The sequence below is a fragment of the Lepus europaeus genome, chromosome 3 (genome assembly GCF_033115175.1).
Source record: "Lepus europaeus isolate LE1 chromosome 3, mLepTim1.pri, whole genome shotgun sequence".
Taxonomy (NCBI): domain Eukaryota; kingdom Metazoa; phylum Chordata; class Mammalia; order Lagomorpha; family Leporidae; genus Lepus; species Lepus europaeus.
In genome coordinates, this window is record NC_084829.1 from 103,367,410 (window position 1) to 103,388,043 (window position 20,634).

At 42.4% G+C, this 20,634-nt stretch overlaps 1 protein-coding gene across 1 annotated transcript in view; it reads right to left on the reverse strand.

Moving 5' to 3' along the window:
* PREP (prolyl endopeptidase) overlaps positions 1–20,634 on the reverse strand; it is a 121,698-nt gene that overhangs the window by 53,774 nt on the left and 47,290 nt on the right. Inside the window, exon 7 of the mRNA XM_062186558.1 lies at positions 13,145–13,250. Coding sequence (XP_062042542.1) covers positions 13,145–13,250 — 106 coding nt within the window. The remainder of the gene's footprint in view (positions 1–13,144; positions 13,251–20,634) is intronic.

Sequence of the window (20,634 nt, forward strand, 5' to 3'; positions counted from 1 at the left end):
AGAGTTACAGACAGTTACAGACGGGAGAGGGAGAGGGAGAGGGAGAGGGAGAGGGAGAGGGAGAGGGAGAGGGAGAGGGAGAGGGAGAGGGAGAGGGAGAGGGAGAGGGAGAGGGAGAGGGAGAGGGAGAGGGAGAGGGAGAGGGAGAGGGAGAGGGAGAGGGAGAGGGAGAGGGAGAGGGAGAGGGAGAGGGAGAGGGAGAGGGAGAGGGAGAGGGAGAGGGAGAGGGAGAGGGAGAGGGAGAGGGAGAGGGAGAGGGAGAGAAGGTCTTCCATCTGCTGGTTCACTCCCCAAATGGCCGCAACTGCTGAAGCTGGGCCGATCTGAAGCCAGGAGCTTCTTCCAGGTCTCCCACATGGGTGCAGGGGCCCAAGCACTTGGGCCATCTTATTCTGCTGTCCCAGGTCATAGCAGAGAGCTGGATTGGAAGTGGAGTAGCTGAGACAGGAACCAGCACCATTACTTGATTCTGGCACCGCAGGCAGAGGCTTAACCTACTGAACCACAGTGCCAGCCCCAGGCCTAAATATTTAAAAAAAAAATTTAATGTTCCTGTTTGCAACTGAAAAGAATGTGTATTCTCTAGTCATCAAGTGTAATTTGCTAAATGTTCCTTAAATGTCATTTGTTAATCATATTGCTCAAATTTCTGTTATTTGTTGATTCTCTCTTGTTATCAGTGACAGAACAAGTTTGTTAAAGCACATTCCCCCATGACTGTGGATCTGTCAATTGTTACTTTCATTTCTCTTTTGTTCTGTATATTTTGAAATTATGCTATTAGCTATATACATTCTGAATCACCATACCTAAATAAAACTGAATCAAACCATTTATGAGGCTTTAGCTCTAGTCATGTTTCTTGCTTTAAATTGTTCTTTGGTACTAAGATAGCGATATCATTTTCATGGCAGTATCTTACACAAGTCACTAATCACATTCTCATTAGATTCATAATGCCTTCAAATAGATGGCTCCCCCACCCAGCTCCCAAGTTTTCTAGCTGTTCTCTGCAAAATGGTTCATCCCAATTTCTACTTTGTCATTTTAGGGAAGAGTCTGCTCTTCTTCATATCTGCTAATTAACTCCTGTTTTTCCACTCTTGGTGGGCTGCATTTTAGGTGCTGCTTTATACTTATATTCTATTTCACTAATTCTCTCTTCAGCTGTGTCTAAGTTCTTTAAACTAATAATTGAATTTTTAATGTTAATATTTTTATTTCTAGTAGCTCTATGGAATTCTTTCCCAAATCAGTCTGTGCTCACTTTTTACAGTTTCTTATTTTTTGCTTATGCTTCTGGGTTTCTTGGTTACTTTTTAAAAGCTGCATCTTCCTGGCTCTATTTTCATACTGGTAAATTTCTTCAATTGATTTGTGATTTTAAAAATTTTATTGTTATTATTTTTTTATTTATATGACAGGTAGAGTTATAGACAGTGAGAGAGAGAGACAGAAAGCTCTTCCCTCCATTGGTTCACTCCCCAAATGGCCGCTATGGCCGGCACTGCACTGATCCAAAGTCAGGAGCCAGGTGCTTCCTCCTGTTCTCCCATGCGGGTGCAGGGCCCAAGCACTTGGGCCATCCTCCATTGCCCTCCAGGGCCACAGCAGAGAGCTGGACTGGAAGAGGAGCAACCGGGACAAGAACCTGACACCCATATGGGATGCTGGTGCCACAGGCAGAGGATTAACCAAGTGAACCATGGCGCTGGCCCCTTGTTATTATTTTTTATTCAAAAGGCAAAGAGAGACACTAGCTGGTTCACTCCCCAAATGCTCTCAAGCTCAGCTGAAACTGGGAGCCAGGGACTCAATCCAAGTCTCCCACATGAGAGGCAGAGATTCAACTACTTGAGCCATTATTGCTGCCTCTTAGGTTCTGCATCTGCATTTGGAGCCAGGCACCAAACCCAAGTACTCTGATGTGAGCTGCAGATATTTTAACCATTCAGCTAAATACATACCTTATCTCCATGATTGTTAACTGCTTACTGCTAATTTCCCTTGAAACACTATCTGCTGGAATTCTTGGAGGCCTGGGTTGAAATGGCACTCTTCCAGAGATTTGTACTTCCTTCTGCTTGCCTCTTGGGACACTGCCTAGCCTGGAGCACGTTGAATTCTTGGCAGGAGGAATTCTGGACCTCAAAGGCACAACCCAGTCACCACGCACCCAGGTGAAGGTCAGCCTTCCTTGTGCGTTAGGAGGAGAGTGCACATCTTGTCTTCTCCCAGCCCATAGTGCCAAAATAAATACAGGCAGGTTTCCTCTCTGCACCTCCTAGCCCCAACTGGCTGGGCCCAGCAGGTTCATCTACAAGTCACTGCCACACTGACTGTCAACCATGGAGAGCCACAGGCTTTACCTCCCATGGCCCCTGCCTTGGCAGAACTTTCAAGGACAGCCCAGCTTATACTCGAGGATGCCTGCTTTCATTTTGTCTTGGGTCTATGGTTTTCCTTCTCTTGAATCAACTTAGCAATGTATCTAAAAAGCTGTTTTACATCATTTCATAGTACTTCCATTGTCTCAACTGAGAGGTTTTTGGAGAATATAAACTGCTAGACTCCCACACAAATAATTTTCATAAAAGGTTAAATTCTGCATCTGAGCTACAATTTCATTTAATTTCTCAATGACACACTGCTAACCTCAAAAGACTACTCAGCAGGTGAACCATTCAAAGGTAATGGTATTGTGGCTTACATAAAGCAATGCTATAAAACAAAGAAAACCCCCAATACCTAAAACACACACACACATACACACACACACACGAAGTAAAGATTAGCTAGCAATGCATAATTTGAAGGCAATCAGAAAGGTGCCATTTGTTTATAATAAGAATGACAAAACAGAACTTTCTGGACTATGACATTTGTAGACACAGAATCTGGGTTCAGTGAAATGTCAGATTCCTTAACTGACATTATTCCCCTGACAACAAAGCATTTCCTGATGTGAAACCTTTCTGTTACAAAGTAACCCAGTTAGGGGCTCCACCTGGAAAAGTCTTGCATCCAGTGGTATTTTAAGGACGCTCCCTGCCGCTGCCTCTCATCACTGAAGTGTGTGCCAAAGCCAGAACACAACAAACTGCCTCCACACTGCTACTGAGTCAGGCCAGTCTTAAGATGTGGTCCACTAAATAATGAAGCTACAGTGACTGCTAGAACAATAAAGAAGTCTGTGGCCATGATCTGCCGCCAAATTCTGAAGTATTAACCTTCGCCAAAGACACAAGTCATAGACTCATTCAGAGTAAAGGACACAGCTGGATTCACACAAATCCTACTGTATGAAATAGTGTGGAAAACAGTGCCAAGTTCAGGCCCTCACGGGCTGGGACGCTGTAAAATTCTTTTGCTCTCCTGAAAGCTCGCTCCTCAGGGTTTCAGTAGAGAAATAATTTAAGAAGATATTCACTTGAACAAGCAGGTTCATTAACTTTTGCTACTCACAAGTGAGGACACTGTTAGTTTAAATGGAAATCAGGAAAGTTACTTCTAAGAACAGAGATAGGGCTTAACTATGTCACTTTTTGCCTGCTTTCTCTGGGGTTGTTTTGTCTGAAAGTGGGACCATTCACTTTTTTAAAAAAGATTTATTTATTTATTTGAAAGTCAGAATACACAGAGAAGGAAAGGCAGAAAGAGAGGTCTTCTATTCGCTGGTTCACTCCCCAGTTGGCCGCAATGGCCAAAGCTATGCCAATCAGAAGCCAGGAGCTTTTTCTGGATCTCCCACATGGGCGCAGGGGCCCAAGGACTTGGGCCATTTTCCACTGCTTTCCCAGGCCATAGCAGAGAGCTGGATTGGAAGTGGAGCAGCCAGGACTTGAACTGGCGCCCATATGGGATGCTGGCACTGCAGGTGGTGGCTTTTCCAGCTACAACATAGCACCGGCCCCAACAGGACCATTCATTCTGAAGCCAACAGAATTCAGTGTTCAAACCGCTCCACTTCCAAATTACAATTTCTTTTTATAAACTTGCTTCTTGGCAGGGACTGGTTTTGTTTGTTGAGTGAAAATTAGCTTAAAATAAATCTTATGACTTTCCAGGAGCCAAGTCATCCTTTAGCTCTTTTCTTTGAAGATCATTAATGATACTAACTATATTTTATAGAAAATGTTGTAGAAGTCTCTAATCAAAGGAGCTAAAGTGACTCCAAAGCCTTGATCAAATGATAACAAATGTGCACTGGGTGTGGCCATGTGCTGACCCTGAGAGAGGGCAGAGGTTCTTCTGCTTGAATGAGCTTGGGAGCGGATCTGACCTGGATCCCACTCTGTAAATGGCACTGGGAGAGCGAGCTGGGCTCACCAGCCTGTTTCCTGGGGTAAGAATTTGTGTCTCTTCTAGGTTGTGAAGATTGAATGAATGGGGCCTGGCACTGTGGCACAGTGGGCTAAGCCTACTCCCACGGCATCTGCATCCCACACGGGCGCTGGTTCGTGCCCCGGATGCTCCACCTCCAATCCAGATCTCTGCTATGGCCTGGGAAAGCAGAAGGTGGCCCAACTCCTTGGGTCCCTGCACCCACGTGGGAGACCTGGAAGAAGCTCTGGGCTCCTGGCTGCTGACCGGCTCGGCTCCACTGTTGTGGCCATCCTGGAAGTGAACCAGAAGATGGAAGACCTCTCTCTGTCTCTACCTCTCTATGTAACTCTTTCAAATAAATAAAATACATCTTTAATTAAAAAATAATTCAATGACATATCTACATTTGTAGCCCAGAAACTGGCACACAGGAACTGCTACAAAAAGACATTTGCTGTTACTCCAAATAACCCTAGAGTACTTCAAGTGACAGAAATAAACTGAACATGGTGCTTCTAAAAAGTACAATTCACTAAGAATGGACTTTTAAAACAGCACACAGCCACTTTCCTAGAAAATGTCCTTAAAATCACTAATTTTAGAATTAGTATAAATAGGAAGATACTTAAGAAAGTTCACAGAAAAAATGAAAGTATGAGTTTGTTTTGGTGCCAAAAAAATCTGAAATCCATGTATACATTTTTCATAATACACATTTTCCGCATATTACAGAAAAAAGTGCTTTGTCCCAAGAGATTTTTTGCACCCAAATAAACTCACGCTTCTAATCACATTTTCTATAAACTTTCTGAAATATTGTCATGCTGATTTTATTACTGCCACTTTGTCTTTTATAACCAAATTTCTTATTTTGCTTTTGATTTTCATACTGTCTTTGGGTGTCTTTCACTCTGAAACACCAGCTCTCTATCTTCCCCCAGAAGCCCTCCACCACTGCTGGTCCAGCTTTTAATGCGCAGATGACCTTTGGACAAGTCCTCTGCTTAAGGCTTCTCCAATGTTTCTCTCCCCTGTTCCACTCCACCCACAAAGGATACCCAGTCCCAACCAGGTGTGAACAAGAGTCAATATTGTCTCTGCTACCAAAAAACCAAACTGAACCAGGCCAAAACAAAAAGATCATCCCTCTTGCATTAGCCAGTGGTGGCTGAAGGAACAATTTACGTGTCTGACAAATACCAAATTTCCTTTTATGGGCCAGTGTTAGAATGTAGTTTAGATTAATTTCTTATGCAAGAGGAAGCCAGTTTTCTTCAATGAGGCACAGGTATTACAATATGGACATGATAGCTAAGTGGTGAAAATTTCATCAGTCTAAAGTAATCAAACAGCAAAACAGGAAGAATGACAGAGCCAGGCTGCTGCCAGTCTGGGTGAAGTGCAGGGCGGGCTAGTGTTTCCTTACAGGAATCCGCTACATCAGCACCACTCATTCTCCCCCCTAACTAGCATCAATGCTGTCCCGTGAGAAGACCACTTCCCTGCTTGGAAGAAGGGCATTAAATTACTAAAAATGGGATTTCAGAACTAGTGATAATTCTTTCCACCTAACAACTGCTTCATGAGGGTTCTATTTTAAAACCTCTAATAGAATTTTATGTTTTTTTCAAAACAGGGACAAATGGTTGACCTCTTTTTGTTGCTAACTTATCCTATGGTGTAGGGGGCTAAGACGACTGACCTACAGGAAAATGAACGAACTGAAAAAGGAAAGGAAACAAGTAAGAAACAAAACAGAGAGGGGAGAGAGTGGTTTACAGTTTCAGACCCTGGGGATGTCCTGAGCCTGAGCTGGGTCTGTGCACTGGGTCACAGCTCCGCTGTCACCCCCAGCAACAAGCTCTGACAATCTCCACATCCATGGTCCAGGGGTGAGGAGTGCACCAAGGCCAGGCACCTCAGGCTGTGCATCCCTCAATGGCCCAACATCATACGTGTCTGCCTCTTAGATACGCTGTTTACATAACCTGCATTTAGAGTGAGCTTTAGTACACAGCATGAATATTCCTTATCCAAAACACTTGGGGCCAGAAGGGTTTTGGATTTCAGAACATTTGTATATGCATAATGAGAGATCTTGGGGAGGGGACCCAAGTCTAAGCACAAAACCCATTTATGTTCCATATATGCCTTAAACATATAGCTGGAAGGCAATTTTAAACAGTATTCTTAATAACTATGTGCATGAAACAAACTTTGTATGCATGGAACCAGAGGTCAGGTACACGGAATCTTCCACTTGTGAAGTCATGTTGGTTCTCAAAGAGTTTCAGACTTTGGGACATTTGGATTACAAATTTTCAGATAGGTAGCTCACTCTATAGTTGTATATTCATATATTTATAAGGTATATGTTTATAAGGTATACTTATATATAATACATAGATTTATAAAGTATATGTAAATTTTTATATAAAAATTTTATAGGTCCACATAGTTGAGGGAGTAGAGATAAGCTAAAGTAGACAATATGTGCAGGCTTATCATAAATATAGAATAAATATATAAACTATATATCCAAAATAGGATTATTTATATCAAACTTAGGAAACAGGTATACTGATATATGTACTATATATACATATACATATATATAATTCAAAAGAGACAGTCTTGATTTAGAAAATGACAGAGAATTTAAGAAAATCCAGACAGAAATCATGTTCTTAGAAGGTTCAGGATGATTACTTTCAGCTAATCTGCCGGCATGAATCACATTAAAATCACAGGAGTCAAGACTCAGCTGTCCCTGCTACCATGGAACCAATAAAATGTCACACTAGCCTGGTGTCCTTGCTACTTCTTCACTCCTTATTTGAAGCAAGCAACAGAAGAGAAGCACGAATCTTCTGTCCAAACAACTTACAGAGCAGGAGCTCACCATCTGCAGGGTCTAACAAAGGACAAAGATCTCACTAAGGAGCAGTTAGGAGGCTACAGGGGCAAAGGGTGGAAACACTCACACCACAGGGAGAGGAGGGCAGCTCACCAAGTGGGGCCACCTTAGCGCGGGGCAGCTAAGGGGACGCCACCGAGAGCAAGGTCGACAAGGTGCCTGGCCTCACGCCGCTCCCGGGTCTGCCTGCAGTGTTTGTGTGCAGAGAGAGAGGAAGAGAGGGGGCAACTGTACAGGGAAGGGGATGGACAGAAGGCACGCCCCTGGTAGCCTCTGAGGCAGAAGCCCCTCTTCCGAAGTCAGAGCATGGCAACTCTAGATCTGTTCCTCTGGCAGCCACTGCGGGAAGGGGGTGCTGTACTCTCTGGGGAGACTCTGCCCTCCTGTTAACAGAGGTGAACAATTACATAAATGTGTAAGGCCCAGAAGACCCACCTCCTGACAGCTGGAGGGGGTCCCGGGAACCAGCAGTTCACACGAGAGAGGGAAGGGCACTGGCCAGCCTCTGCCGCGGACAGTGGGGAAAGGACTCAAGTCATGGTTTGTGATGAACTGCTCTCCGTGGAGAGCCTGCAGCCGCGAGGGCTGGCACGGAAGCTCCCGGAGGGGAGAGTTCCCCTTCATCCCTTCGGGAGGCAGCAAGGAAGATGGTTAGCAAGCATAGCCATGGTCCACAGAGAGCCCCAGGTGGCTCGGCGGCCTCGGCTTTCCCCAGCCTGTACTTCGGCAGTTTTCTTCTCCCGTGGGCTGTACCTGTCACGACGTTCGACTGCCCCTGGCCACTGTCTTATGCCCTTTGGGTTTCTCACCGCAAAATGCATGCCGGCAGAGGCCTTCTTGGGAGCCAGAAAAGTTGGGTAAGAACCACCTAGGCAAATTCCTGGTGTCTTAATAAAGACTGCTGATAATTCTCTCTGCCTTGCAGAGAACAAAGATTAAAAGTCATAGCAGAAAGGGATACAGATTATCAAAAGGGGTATAGGGTTCAGTAACATACTATTAGAAGCTTCCTAACAGAGTTTAACTTTGTTACCAGTTATTCAAGTTTAACTAAGATTTAAGTTAACTAATCTGTTCACAGTATTTAAATTAAATGTTTTTCTTCCCCCCCCCTTTAAAAAGGGTAACAAAACAGGGGAGTAGGTAGAGAAATCGCAAGCAAATAGTGTTAGGAAGTGATCATGGTCTCCAAGCAGGCTTATAAACCTCTCATCTTTATTTTTTAAAGATTTATTTATTTGAAAGATTTACAGAGAGAGAGAGTGAGATGAGAGACAGAGAGATCAATCTGCTATCAGCTGGTTCACTCCCCAGACGGCTGCAACAGCCAGAGCTGGGCCAGGCCTAAGCCAGGAACTAGGAGGTTCCTCTGGGTCTCCCACGTGGGCACAGGGGCCCAAGTACTTGGGCCATTTTCTGCTGCTTTCCCAGGTACATTAAAAGGGAGCCTAATTTTCAGTTGTCAATCTATGGGACTAGACATTTTCCTCATTGTCTCCCACTAAAGATATATCTATTTGTGTTCTTTAATGACTAAAGGGCCATTTAAAAAAAAAATTATCAGTCTGGTTTTACAAAAAAGTTAACATCAAAATTTGTATTTAGAGCAACTTGATGATAAGCATGGCTTTTTTTTTTTTTTAAAAGAATGTCTTTATTGTACTTTTCTACACCACCTAAAACCAAGCTGTGCTGATTCCACACAAAAGAAAGAAGAAGGAACACTTGAGAACTCACTGGTTGCCAGGAACCCTGCTAAGCCTTTTTCTATGCATTTTTATTATTCATCACAATTTCCACAGAAGTAGCTATTATTTACCCAATTGTAGACATGAAAATATTGAGAGACAGAGAGAACCAACTTTCTCAATGTCACCAGTGATTTAGTGGTGGGGCTGAGATTTAAAATTCAAATCTGACTTGAAAGCTTTGTGATTGTGCCAATACATCCAACTCGAATGAACTGGAACAATTTATAAATTTGTATGACCATTCTCAATCTGCCGTCTTCCCATTCATAGATTAAATTTAATCTCTTCAATAGTTAAACTCACACACGGTACTCATTTCTTTTAACAGTTATCACCACGTCACCGACTCACAATGAACCAGAGATCGATTAACAAACAGATCTCTCTAATGCTACTGCATTGCAACTGATCTCTGAACTAAAGTACAGAAACCAATACCCATTTACTCAATCACTACAACTGTCAAGTGCCTTCAGAATCTCAAGACCACTATTGAAAAAAATAGGTATTCTGAAGTTTATGCTATCCACAAATTTCACGCCAGTAAAGCAATAATTTACAAAAGACATCAGGCCCAGTGCTGTACCTGGCACCCAGCAGCCATCACTGGCCACACACTCCGAGTCCGTTCCACCTGTCAGCACACAGCTCGGCAGCTTTAAGTCTGCCTATCCTATTACTCATTTCAAACCCTGCCTTCTCGTCCGCACTTGACGTGCCTTTCCAAATGCCTCATTGCAGTCCAAACGCTGAGCCCTTTAGTAACGCCATGAGAAAATGAAATTAGGAGAGCATCACCTCCTGTCTGTGCTGTTGCTCTCCCTGCGGCTTTGGGGAGCTCACGGTGATGCCCTTTTGGCTAGGCTGATGTACCAGGTGAATCAATCAAACACCCACCATTGAGGTGATGCTGTGGATGTAATGACTAGTCCACAATCAGTAACTTTCAAGGAGATTCTCCTTGGCAGTCAGGGCAGCTGACACAATCAGCCCTAACAAAGCCTTAGGGGCTGAGCCAGGGCTTCCGCATAGAGAGGGAATTCCACATGAGGACGTGAGCTTCAGCCTGCCCCATGCATGTGCATTTACCTAACAACCTCCACCACCACTTCTGGCAATCAGCTCTGACCATGTCCCTCCTGCTGCTTCTGCTCCTTTGACCATTCATAAACTCTCAATAAAACACATTCATAAACTCTCAATACCACACCCACACAAAATGCCTCGGAATAACGTTCCTAAGACATGTGTGGGCCCTATCTGACTCTGAGAGACATGGGCCCAAATAAGTGTAGGTTTACACACAGCTCTGGTAGCTAGATTTATTTCCAATCAAGACATGATAACCTTATTCTTTTGGAACACTTTTTTAAAAACAGAGAGAACAAACTGGAGAGTAAACATGGACAACATTTCCTGAGTTCTTCCTTCTCTAAGCTACACAGAAACCACCCTAGGAAGCAGAGAAAACTGCTGGCTAGTAACCAAGTCAAGATCTACTTGTGAGGAGGGTCAGGAGCTGCCTTACTCTGCAAATGGGGTCTTAGGGTATACATGCATCATCACTGTGACTTATGATTTACCTACCTGGCTTCTTTTTTCATTTTATTTTGTGAGAGGGGTGGGGAGAGAGAAAGAGAGAGAGAGAGGCACTCAGAGACAGAGAGAGACAGAGAGACAGACTGCTCTCATTCCTTAGCTCAATCCCCAAAAATGCTCTCAAAGACCAAGGCTTGGCCAGGCTGGGAACTCAATCCAGGTCTCCCATGCAGGTGGCTGGGACCCAACTACTTGAGCCGTCACCTGTTGTCTCCCTTGGGTATGCAATAAACAGAGAGCCGGCACTGAGAGCAGAGCAGAAACCAACCCAGGCACTCTGCCGATACAGGATGCAAGTGTCCCAGTCAACATCTTAACTGCTGCACCAACAGCCTGCCCCGTAGGTATCTTGGTTTTCAGCACTAGTTCCTGGCTCATAATCCTCACAGCCCTTACTACTTCCTAAATTACTAGACTAGTCAGTTGAATGTATTTGGCCTTTTCCCTTAGTTTCTGCAGTCACTTCTGAGCAATGAAGGTGAAAGACAGTCTTCTGTTAGAATGCTGGAGAGCTTCAGGCTTCAGAAGCCAAAATCTCTGAGCCTCTCCTCCCTCGTTTCACCTGTTCCTTTTTCTGTCCAAGACAAACCACAGACACTAGAGTTTCTTTCACTCCAAGGTGGGTAACAGTAATTAAAAATATTGCCGTACTCTTCCTGGGCCTTCCCATCTTGGGGCTAGCCATAAAGAAATATTGCAACAGTAGATCCTAAGACGCCTCACTTCAGAAGGCGGCTTGCCCCATGCCTGGGAGGAAGGAATGTTGCAAAGAGAGGGTAAGAAAAACCCAGATTCTGGCCTTGCTGGGTTCCCCACTCAGTCTCTCAGCCTTGGAGCTCATCCTCTCTGTGTATTCCCATTTCTCCATGGTGGTCCAAGCTTCTATAACGAAGTCTCCATACAAACCCAACAGGAAAGCTCTGGAGAGCTCCTGTACAGCTGAACAGGTGCAGGCTCCCAGGCAGGGAGGGCAGTGCACCCCGACTCCAGGAGGACCATGCTACCCAGACCTCGCCTCAGTCACCTCTTTATCTGGCTGTTTATTGGTATCCTTTAAAATATCCTCTTCTAAACAAGTGTACCATAAATGTAACCAAGAATTTCCCCCAATGCTGTGAGCTGCTCTGGCCAATTAGTGGAGCTGCAGGAAGGGGTTGTGGGAACCACAACTGGTAGGTCAGAAGTTCCAGAGGTCCAGACCTGCTACCAGCATCAAAGCGAGGGGCAGTCTTTCATCCTGCGGGACCCCCATACATTTTAGGATCTCAAAAGCTATCTGGGTTGGGAGTATACAATAGGAGAACCCGAGTTTGCGTTTTTTTCTTCAGGTAGCCACGTAGGATGTCTTAGATACCTCCTGTTTTTGTCTGTCATGTTCAAGGTTGTGCTGTCTAGGACTTTGTTTCTGAGGATCTAGTGAGCCTTTGCACTGTCTTCCTGCTGTAATCCCAGTCTCTTAGCACCACACTGCTCTCTTCTCTAATGATAAAACGGGGGCTGTGAGGAGAGGCAGGGATGCATAAAGAGCAGGTAATTAGGGAGAAAACAAAGTGGGTATCCTGGGTTTTGCCAGCACCTGTGAGTTTCCTCTAAAGTATTGCTTTCTTTTATTACAGTGGTACAGCAGGAGCAGTTCAGTACACGCATATGCGATTGGAATTGAATCAACAAGGCAATCTGTATTGTTTATTTTGTGAACCTTTCAAAGAACACAGAACAACCCAATCAAGGAAAGACATAATGAAGTTATAAAGAGAATGAAAACAGCACTCTGTTGAGGAAGAACACTGCAAGTGGAAGTTGTAACAAAATGCAGCAAGAAACCTTTTTTGCTGTTGCTACAGCTTATTATTAAGTTATTGCAGCTGTTATTATTGTTATTATAGCAACACAACCAGCACTGTACATTTTGGAAATCTGTGTCACTTGTCCCCAACATGCATTTATTTCACCAGTACACAATGTAACTGTGTTCTGATCTGAGTGCCAGTGGGATAGCTTCTGGAACTGGGACATTGTAGCAAAGTAAACTCTACAGCTGAAAAGTTTTAATGCTGCTGTCAGTGCTGGCTTGAAAGAGAATTTGGGAGAGAACAACATTAAAAAGAATCCAACTCCAGAAGTTGTGACTCACTGGTTTTATGCTTACCAATACAATATGCAAGACCCTGGGAAACAAAAGCAAGCTGTCATTGTGCACATGGCTTAGTCCGGAGAAGCTGGTATTTGGTTATCTGTTGATGACAACTGCTCCTGTGACAGTCTGTACCACTGGATCTTAGCCAGCGACACTTCACAGACCACAGGACCCGCTTCTCCTTAACACTCTTCACCTGTGATACTCAGCATATTTTCATGAAGAAATAGAGATAATAGGGGTCACCCCAATCTACTGAGAAGCAGCAGTTAACTTCACCCAATTTTTCCTCGTTGAATGAGATGGTATTGAAAGAAAAGCCATTATGGGATAGATGAAGGTGTCTAGGGAAATGAATTAGGAGACCCAAATGGTTTTCCTGGCATAATGATCTATGTCCGAAAAATAACTCACCAGTGATGCCATTGGGTTCCTGCTGTAGATCGCAGTACCAGAGTCGGTTCACTGGGTCACACCCCTCCCGTATGGATAACAGGACATAGCGACCATCATCCGATAGCTATGAGGAAGCAAAAACAGTTCCAGGGACCGGTTAGAATATACTTGTTGTGAGAATATGCCTACATATTAACTAACAAAACAAATTAACTTCAAATGCAGAGTCTTTACCTCAAACTTCTGATCTGAAAATGTCATAGAAAAAAAGATGAACTCCAATTTTAACTTATTTCACACTTAATCAGTTTAACAAAACACAGTGTAGAAAATATCAGTAGACACAACTAAAAGTTACAATGACTTCAATGGGATTTACATTTTGAGTCTATTCTTTAACTGAAAATCTGTAGTTTCAGATATTAACATCCTTGACTGTAAAGCTTCTTCAGGGGCTACATATTTTAAAAGTTGTCGTTCTAAATAGCAACACTGGTGTGGATGCAGGAAACCACATTAACGAGCTTCCAAGGAACAACTCTTGATGTGTTTTTATCATCTTTACCAGAAAATTCCGGCAATTAAAAAAAACAAACCTATGCTTATGGATATTTGATTTTTAGTAGAATCATTAGTAGCAAAAAGAATCTGATGAAAATCTAAAATGCAGCAAACAACCTATTATTGTTTTGAGTTGCAGAAATTGATAGAGGTGGTACCAAACTATATACACAAGGGAACTGGGGAGTGAACCAGCAGATGGAAGACCTTTCTCTCCTTCCTTTCTCAAACTCTGCCTTTCAAATAAATAAATTAACTTAAAAAAAAAAAAGCTTCATGCAGGGCTGGTGCTGTGGCATAGCCGGTATAGTCACACACCACATGCAGTGCTGGTATCCCATATGGGCCTCAGTTCGAGACCCAGCTGCTTCAGTTCTTATGAGTTCCCTTCTAATGTGCCTGGAGAAGCAGTGGAAGATGGCTCAAGTGTTTGACCCCTGCACCCATGTCGGAGACGGGAGGAAGCTCTGGGCTCCTGGCTTCAGACTGGCCCAGTCTTGGCCATTGCATGCATTTGGTGAGTGAATTAGCAGGTAGAAGATTGTCTCTGTCTCTCCTCCTCTCTAACTCTACATTCAAAGTAAATAAAATGAATCCTTAAAAGAAAAAGATATCCATTTTCCATGAGTTTTTTTTTAAAGTAAACTCATACATACATATACACACACACACAACCTGTTGGTTCTCTCTTGAGAACTCTAATAAACTTGCCAATTACTGCTATTTTTTCTCCTTCAATTCATATTTACTGGGCAGCTATCATCTAAAGGACCTTTTCCTAAGTGTTAAAGATCCCTGAGCAAACAAAGCAGGAAAAAATGTTATACCTAATAAAAAAGAAAAACACATAAATACGGAACTGTGCAGTGCCTTACGCCCATAGATAAATGCCAAAGAGAACATCAATAGCTCTGGGTAAGAGAGGCAGAATGTGTGGGAAGGACTGCACTTTAAATATGGCAGTAAATCCTCTAAGATCTGGAACCAGACAAACATCACTCTAATTCAATATAGTACTGGAATTCTTAGCCAGAGCAATTAAGCAGGAGAAAGAAATAAAAGGCACACAAATAGGAAAAGAGGAAGTTATCCCTGTTTGCAGATAACATGATTCTATATATAGGAAAACCAAAATACTCCACAAAGGAACATTAGAACTAACGAATGAATTCACTTAAGTCACAGGGCAGAAAATCAGCATAGGAAATCACAAAGATAGGGACCAAGGCTGTGGTGAAGACAGTAAAGCTGCAGCCTGGGGCACCAGCATCTCACATGGGCACCGAGAAAGCAGCAGATGGCCCAAGTGCTTGGGCCCCTGCACCTATCACAGAAGCTTCTGGCTTCTGACTTCAAAATGATCCAGCTTTGGCAATTGTAGCCACTGGGGGAGTGAACCAGCAGATTGAAGGTCTCTTTGTCTCTGCCTCTCTCTCTTTGAAATTCTGCCTTTCAAATAAATAAATAAATCTTTTTAAAAAATCACAAAAATGGGAGGAATTAGTTTTGTTAAAAATGTACATATTATACCCAAAGTGATTTACACATTCAATATAAACTCCATCAAAATACCACTGGCATTCTTCACAGTACTAGAAAAAAAGACTAAAATTCACATGGAAGCACAAAAGACCGAACAGCCAAAACATCCTGCATAAAAAGAAAAAAGTTGTAGGCATCACAATACTAGATTTCAAGACATACTACAGAGTTCCTGCAAACAAAACAGCATGGGACTGACATAAAAATACACACAGAGCTATGGGACAGAATCAAGATTCTAAAAATGGCTTTCTCCATGTACTATCAGCTGATCTTTCACAAAGGTGCCAAATTTACTGGAGAAGGGACAGACTCTTCAATAAATGGTTCTGGGAAAAGCAGACACCCATATGGAGAAGATTGAAGCTTGACCTCTTCCCCTCACCCTGGATAAAAGTCAACTCAAAATGGGTCAGAGGTATAAATGTAAGACCCGAAACTATGAGTCCACAAGAAGAAAACATAGCAGAAGCACTTCAAAACATATGCAAGAATTTTTTAGATAAGACCTCAAAAGCACAGGCAACAAAAGTAGGCACATGAGATTTTTATATCAAACTAAGAAGCTTCTGCCCTGCTAAGCAAACATCAACAGAGTGCAGACAACTAACAGAATGGGATAAATACTTGCAAACTATGCATCTGACAAAAGATTAATGCAGAATACATGAGGAGCTCAAAAAAAAAAAACCCTCAATCACAGCAACAAATTTAGTTGAGAAGTGGGCAGAGGCTCTGAACAGACATTTCTCACATGAAGAAATACAAATGGCCAAAAAAAAAAAAAAAAAAAAAAAACATGAAAAAAATGCTTAATATCACCATTCACACCATGTGTGAAATACATATCCAAACCGTAGTGAGGTATCATCTCTCTCCAGTTAGAATGCCTACCATCAAAAACAAGAGATAATAAATGCTGGTGAGGATGGGCAAAAGAGGGAACCCTACATACTGCAGAAGGGAGTGCAGACTGGTGCAGCCATTGTGGAAAAGCAACAGATCTATGGTAACATCCAGTTATCCCACTTCTGCATATGTATCTGAAAGCAACAAACTCAGCCTATGAAGAGGGAGCTGCAGTACTACTCAATACCACAGCTATGAATCAACCTGAATGTCCATTGATGCATGGAAAGAGTTTTTAAAAATGTACACACACACACACACACAAATGGAATATTATACAGCCATAAAAAGAATGCAATAGATGGGACTAGAGATTGTTACATTAAGTTAAATAAGCCAAACAGAGAAAAACAAACATTGCATATTGTTTCTCATATGGAGGTTAAAAAAAAGTCTATCTGAACTTAGACTAGCGATAACCAGAGGGGCCGGCATACTATATGGCAACAGTTCATGTACCAGCTACTCTACTTCTGATCCAGCTCCCTGCTAATGACATGGGAAAAGCAGAAGGGGATGACCCAAGTGTTTGGGCCCCTGACAACCACATAGGAGACCCAAATAAAACTCCTGCCTCCTTGTGGCCATCTGTGGAATAAACCAATGGATGGAACCTCTCTCTCTTTCTCTCTCATTTTCACACTGTGACTTTCAAATAAATAATCTTAAAAAACAAACAGTAATTACCAGAAACTAGGAAAGGTAAAGGGATGAAAGATAGAGGTTGGCTAAATGGTTCCAATACACTGAACTAACAAGTCCTCGTACTCCACAGCACAGGTGGGGCACGATACAATGATGAATTAAGAACTGGAAGAGAAGAGTTGATCTAAATACAAAGGAAAAAAAAGAAATGGAGAGCTGGTTGCTTGGCTTGACTGGTTTATGCTGTATATATGTGTTTAGCCATTGTATTTTCTGTTCCTTTGTTCGTTGTATTAGCATTTTCTAAAATCTTCTGAAAATTGTGTGATAGCTTTCTAGAAGTATTTTATACATTAATTCTACCACCCATCATTTTTAGACTATTTCTGTTCACTCATTTCCCTCCCGGTTATAAGTCATACTTTTCTGCCTCATATATCTAAAATAACCTTTTTTACTGAACCCTGGACATTTTGAATGTTGTCTGGATTTTTTTAATCTTGTCTGCCTGGGTCAGGGCAGCACTGTGGTATAGCAGGTAAAGCCACTGCCTGCGATGCTGGCAGCCCATCTCATATGAGTGCTGGTTCCAGCCCTGGCTGCTCCACTTCTGACTCAGTTCCTTGCTAATGCGCCTGGGAGGATGGCAGAGGAAGGCCTATGTTTGGGCCCCAGCCATCCACACAGGAGACCAGGATGGAGTTCTGGCCTCCTGGTTTCAGCCTGGTCCAGTCCTGGCTATCGTGGCCGATGGAGGCATGAAATTGCTGGTGGGAGATGTCTGTCTCTAACTCTTGCCTTTCTAATAAATAAATAAATATTGAAGTAAAACATTTGGGGGAAGTTAATGTGGTAGCAGATCAGCTTGATCCACCCAAGGCTGGCTTTTGCTGGGGAAGGTCTTTAGCCCTCGGGCCAAGTCTGGCCTCGCCAGGGTTTCTATCAAATACCTTGAGTGTTCATAAGGTTTTTTCACTCTGATCAGAATGTGAAAGTCTCCCAGCCTCAGAAAACCTCTGGTAGCTGGCAGTTTTCCAGGCCCCTTGTTGCTCTGAGCTTGGGTCACAGTCTCCATTACTGCACACAATGCTTATCATCAGCCAAAAACATGAAGTGACCCCAGCATTTCTGATGTCCTAGTGGCTGGATTCCCACCTTTTGGTGCTCTGTCCTGCAATTCCAATGGCTCCAGCCTTTCTTAACCCCAGCCTTTGGATTCTAATTCCATCAGACTGTAATACACTGAGCTCCTCCTCCTTGTGTTGGAGTCCAAAAAGTACCTCCAGGCAGAAAGCAGGGAAAATGGCAGGTCTCATCTCTCTCACGGGTCAGTCTTGGGCTACCTGTGGACCAGTATCTGAAAACACTTGCTATGTCTACTCTGTGCAGTTTTCTAGCTGTAGGGCAGGAGGGCTGGCCCAGTACCATTTACAACATTGTGACCAGAAGCAAAATCTGGATCTCCTGCAAATTAACACAATCCGATTTAGTTTTTAAAACTCAATGTAGGATTCTATTCTACAGCCATTAATTATGGCTGCGGATGCACTGGCTTTCACATTTTTAATTCTGAATGTACTACTCACCTGACTTTCCCCCTCTCCTTTGTTCTTTGCATGTATCAACATAAATTCCTTTATGCTTTCCCTTCTTTGATGGACTTGGGAGTTATACACTCTATTTTCTTTAAGTTTTACATATATATGTATATATATTTATATATGTGTGTGTGTGTGTATATATATATATATATAAAATAAACCAATGCTCAGGATGTTAGTTCCACTTTATTTTTAAATCACCTAATATTAAGAATATCACCAGCAGGCCAGCACCACGTCTCACTTGGCTAATCCTCTGCCTACAGCGCTGGCACACCGGGTTCTAGTCCCGGTCAGGGTGCCGGATTCTGTCCTGGTTGCCCCTCTTCCAGGCCAGCTCTCTGCTGTGGCCCGGGAGTGCAGTGGAGGATGGCCCAAGTACTTGGGCCCTGCACCCGCACGGGAGTCCAGGAGAAGCACCTGGCTCCTGCCTTTGGATCAGCACGGTGCGCTGGCTGCGGTGGCCATTGGAGGGTGAACCAACGGCAAAAGGAAGACCTTTCTCTCTGTCTCTCTCTCACTGTCCACTCTGCCTATCAAAAAAAAAAAAAAAAAAAAAAAAAGACCTTTCTCTCTCTCTCACTGATTCACTCTGCCTGTCCTAAAAAAAAATATATATATATATATATATATATCACCAGCAACCACACAATTATAACTTTATTAGACAGAATTGAAAGCAGCCTCAATAATGATACTAATGATACTTCATTCTTTTGTTCTCTTGTCCTTTAAATAAAGACAGAAGCTTTATAGCTTAGTGCGGAAAGTCATGCTACATCAGTCATCAGTGATGGCTAATTCAGTTGTAGCGATTCAGTCAATAGACAGATAAGGCAGCAAAACTCACTGCAAGAACCACACCAAACTCTTGATGACAGCTGTCTCAAGCACATCTAATGAGCTTTTCTCAGCATTTCTGGCTGGACTAAACAGTTGTAGCAGTTTAGATTTAATCCAAGGCAGAAAATCCTGAAGTATATTACTGTGGGGAAGTCAATTAAGCCAATCTTCTCTATACCGAACCTTGTCACAGTACGGAAATGTTCTATAGCCGTTAAAATTTAATAACAGAAAACAAACAACTTCGAAGTTTCAAATCTCAAAATCATTTCCAAGGTACTTCAAAAACTTCATGGAAAAATGGAAGTAAAAGGTAAGTTTATATGGTAAAAACATCAGAAATTCAGTTTTCTCATATATAAGATTTTCATGAACTTCTGGAAGACCCTTTGTATGCAGGAATTTCAAAAATTTTCTGCATCAAAACAGCTTTTAATTCCATTTTACTGCAAACTAATACATCAGGTAGAATAATTGTGCCTCCTGGAAGCAATTCATCTGATTCAAAAACATTGACTTTCCAACTGAGTTGCAATAATATTGCCCAAACCAATTACAAAAGATGTAATTCCTAAATCTTTGCTTTCCATTGCTTTCTTCTATTTTATGCTTGTCATTTCAAGCAAATTTTACTTTAAGTCAAAATGATTTTATTTCATGAAAATCTACCATTTAGATAACAAACTTAACAAAATCTAAGAATTATTATATATGAGACATTTATATTTGCTGACACTGAATCTACTACTTACATTTGAAACTATATGAGTGAAAGTTAAAACTGTACCATTCTTTAAAAAACAAACTGCACCATTCTTTAAAAAAAAACTGCATTATTTTTACTACTGCCAACTTTTAATATACAGGTTTCTTTGACAATCTTATTCTGGGAAGTCATCTATTGAATTACATTTAGAGTATTGATTAAATATAATTAGAAAGTGTTAACCAAGGGAGAAAAAAGTGTTCACATCTATACTGATAAAAGTATTTAGACAAAGGAAATGACTCATTCTTCTAGGCTCACATGTGCTACTCCAACAAATACATTAGTTGAGTCCACAAGTGTATTCAGGAATGCAATGTCTACAAAGCCAAGAATCACAGAATTCAGAGACAGCAGCAGCAACCAGAATAACCTCAATACAATCTCTGAAATCAGTGTTTCTATCAATGTCTCCCATGAACGCCTCCTGTGATGCATGAAGACGAGGGTGTTACCCACGCTGTGCTACTAGCACAGGATGCTGTCAGCTCTACCACTGGGTCACCGGAGATACATGTAACTCTGAGATAAATGTAAATCATACACAGACGTGAATCTACAGAAACAACAGTGCAATATGTATTCACATGCAAATCAGAGCAGTTTCCCTAGAGAGCAGGACCTTACTTTACTATTTTGAA